At 34.6% G+C, this 3,230-nt stretch overlaps 1 protein-coding gene across 1 annotated transcript in view; it reads left to right on the top strand.

Annotated features, from left to right (window-relative positions):
• Positions 1–3,230, top strand: part of LOC110459326 (lipase maturation factor 2-like) — an 86,581-nt gene that overhangs the window by 6,004 nt on the left and 77,347 nt on the right. Inside the window, exons 3-6 of the mRNA XM_021511525.1 lie at positions 466–668; positions 1,136–1,164; positions 1,739–1,944; positions 2,258–2,283. Coding sequence (XP_021367200.1) covers positions 466–668; positions 1,136–1,164; positions 1,739–1,944; positions 2,258–2,283 — 464 coding nt within the window. The remainder of the gene's footprint in view (positions 1–465; positions 669–1,135; positions 1,165–1,738; positions 1,945–2,257; positions 2,284–3,230) is intronic.

The following is a 3,230-nucleotide window of genomic DNA, read 5'->3' as shown; positions in this document are numbered from 1 at the left end:
GGTAAAGTTTACTATAGTTTATATAGGGAAACAACACTTTTGGGTATATTTTGACAATTTTCTGTTGGAAATTATTTTTACTTGGTCAGAATCATCTTTGGTGGATGACGGTATCACAATTTAAACTTGGAATTCCTGCCCCATCCCCAGGGGTTAGAGCGGGGCCCCAAAGGGAACATTTACAAACATTTTAAAATTCTTATCCTTTGATGACATGACAAGTATTGTATTTCACTTAGTTTACATGCTGATTTCCACATCACATCTAAACAATAAAATAAAGCTACCAGTACCTATGATATAACTCAGGTGACCGCTAAGGCCCTTGGGCCTCATGCTTTCTGTTTCACGTTAATATTTTCTTCATTATATAAAAAGAAAATATTAAAAAAAATGTTATTATTTCTTTAAATAATAATTAATGTCAGTGCTGCTTCAGTATGTCAATCTCTGGGATTTCTGTAGAGATAGATTCAATAGAGGAACTGTTGGATGGAGCTCCAACTCTGATGAAGTTGACCCCACGCCTTGGTCTGGATGCTCAGGGAGGGATGGATCTGCTATGTCTGATCGGGATGCTGGTGTCCTTCCTTAGTTTGGTGTTTGGTGGGGCTCGGGACACTGTAGCCTACACTCTCCTTTGGATGTTATACCTATCTCTGTATCAGGTGTGTCTAACGTTGAACATCTTGTACCACAGAATGAACTAGTTTATGGTGTATGATACCACTAAATAGCCCAGTAGAGTGTGACCTTTTTCATGGTACCACAGTATGACCTACATTGTAGTTTGTGGTACAACAGTTAGCAGGTAATCGACCTAGTTTATTGTACCACTATTAGTACATGACCTGATTTAACTTTAGCCTGCAGGTGATTGATGTTTACCAATTCATTTTGTGTAGAACTACAAAATCTACTTAAAGAATTGAAACTTAACCACAATATTCACAGGAAACATCAGTTATTCTACAGTAATATTTTTATGTGAATTTCTATTTATTAGTAAACATTACTAAAGTTAAAACATAAAAAATTCTCTCATGGAGTAATTACAGTAATGAATTAAAAGACATTAATTTTCCTAGTTTTGCTGCTAAAATTGAATACATTCTACCTATTTTTGTGATTTTAGGTTGGGCAGACATTTCTGTGGTTCCAATGGTGAGTGGTACCATCTCTTTCCCATTCCTTTATCTCTCATTCTTGTCAACCTGTCATTGATAAAGGATAATTGCAACACCAATCCTACATGCTGCAGAATTTCTGAAATGAAAGCTTAAACAGACAGTGTGGTACAGAAATGGTTATCTGTGAATGTGTACTAGTGTTCACTAACACTAGAGATAATAATAACCTATATCTGCTGACACTATATGAACATTATAGTTTGTGGAAGTTTTCTTTTTGCTATGTTCATGACCTGAAAAAATGTGTGAAATATATTCTTTAACTATTGACTATTCTGTTTCACAAAATTGAAACCCTGGCAGCTGGCTTTTAATGAGAGCACTGAAAAATGTAAAAGTTTAATGAAAACACTGAAAAGTATAAAAGTTTAATGAGAATACTAAATAGTGTAAAAATTTAATGAGAACACTGAATAGTGTAAAATTTAACTTCAAAGTGTTCATCTCTAAGGGATACATGATTTATTGCATTGGAGTGTCAATGACAGGCTGAAGTAATATTTTTAAATGTTTTAATATAATTTTTAAAGATTTTGAATTACTTTCAGGGATATTTTGCTCCTAGAAACAGGTTTCCTGGCGATCTTAGTGGCTCCATTTAATCTCCAGTTACCGAAGAAGTGGAGGATGTCACCGTACCACCAACATGATAGCATCACTCTTTGGTTGGTACGCTGGCTCCTCTTCCGCCTCATGTTTGCTTCAGGAGTGGTCAAGCTGACCAGTAAATGCCCTACATGGTGGGGACTGACAGGTAAAGGGATTGGTTTTCTATAAATTCATTTTAACTTTGAAATCTCGATCTGTGATGTTGTAAACTGTTATAAAAACCACTTTTCAGAGGATCATTATCAACAATTTAACAGAAGCTGTAAAATATTAGCTTGTTAATTTAATAATTTGATTAATTATTACTTACAAGATATTTACAAATTACCATTAACAAACTGAGGAGTCAGAAAATATGAATATTTAGAATTATCTCCCCTTTGACTGATTGTATTATGTAGATGGTTTTGAAACAATGTTTTGGCAATGATTTAATAGACAACTTCTACCTGTTTCAGCTCTGTCTGTACATTTTGAATCTCAGGTAAGTTACTGGTGTAACTTTATTTTGATATTCATTGGAGATTTAGAGGAGAATTAGTAATGTAATGCAAATGAAAAAAGTCGCGAGTCATGGAATTGAATCAACTGAGTGTATTACCTTGTATGTGTGTTATTATTTCACAAGCAGTACAGTCAAACCTGTCTAAAGTGACTTTTAAGTGACAAAGGAAAGTAGGTCATATGTAAGACAGATGGTCGCTAAACAAAGGTTCCTAAACTAACCCATAAACATTGAAAGACTCTATAAGCAGGGTTGCCAGCTCTCACATTAGGGAGGGAGACTCACGTCATTTAACATCTTCTCATGCTAAGTATTTCCTCCACACTGTAAACCAGGGGCCTGTTCTTTATTGCAGAACAACTGGTTTGTCCGCTTATAAATGTAACAATTTAGGGTATGATGCAGGCCTTGCAAGGCTTTTTCAAAGCAGTGTAGCATTATTACATAATACTGGAAGTGAAAAAATAGCATATCGCACGTAGGATATATACCAAATCATGAATCTTATCAAAGATATTAACATATATATGTAAACTATCTACTGTGTGACAAGAAACATAAGCAAATTACTGAAAATGTATTCAAGATTTTTTGGAGTATTTTTCCATGTATAAGCTCTGTTAGCAAATAGATGTTTAATAATCAGCAATATGTTAGCAAGTTATAAGATATGAATAAAAGAGCAGTATGATAAGACTTAAAGTGGTTGTGGTACCTCCTACATGTAGTTGATTTATTTATCAATCTAAATACCTCTTCCAGGTGTAGGAACACCTTTTTAGGTCACCTGAGCTTTGCTCAAGTGACCTATTCCAATCACTTTCCGTCCGTCCGTCGTGTGTAAACTTTTTACATTATCAACTTCTTCTCAAGAACCAGTGGATGGAATTTTTTCAAACTTGGTCAGAATCATCCTTGGTAGATGA

This window comes from Mizuhopecten yessoensis, unplaced genomic scaffold, assembly GCF_002113885.1.
Source record: "Mizuhopecten yessoensis strain PY_sf001 unplaced genomic scaffold, ASM211388v2 scaffold10041, whole genome shotgun sequence".
NCBI lineage: Eukaryota > Metazoa > Mollusca > Bivalvia > Pectinida > Pectinidae > Mizuhopecten > Mizuhopecten yessoensis.
The sequence above is the reverse complement of the archived record's forward strand: the minus strand, read 5'-3'. Positions and strand labels throughout refer to the sequence as shown.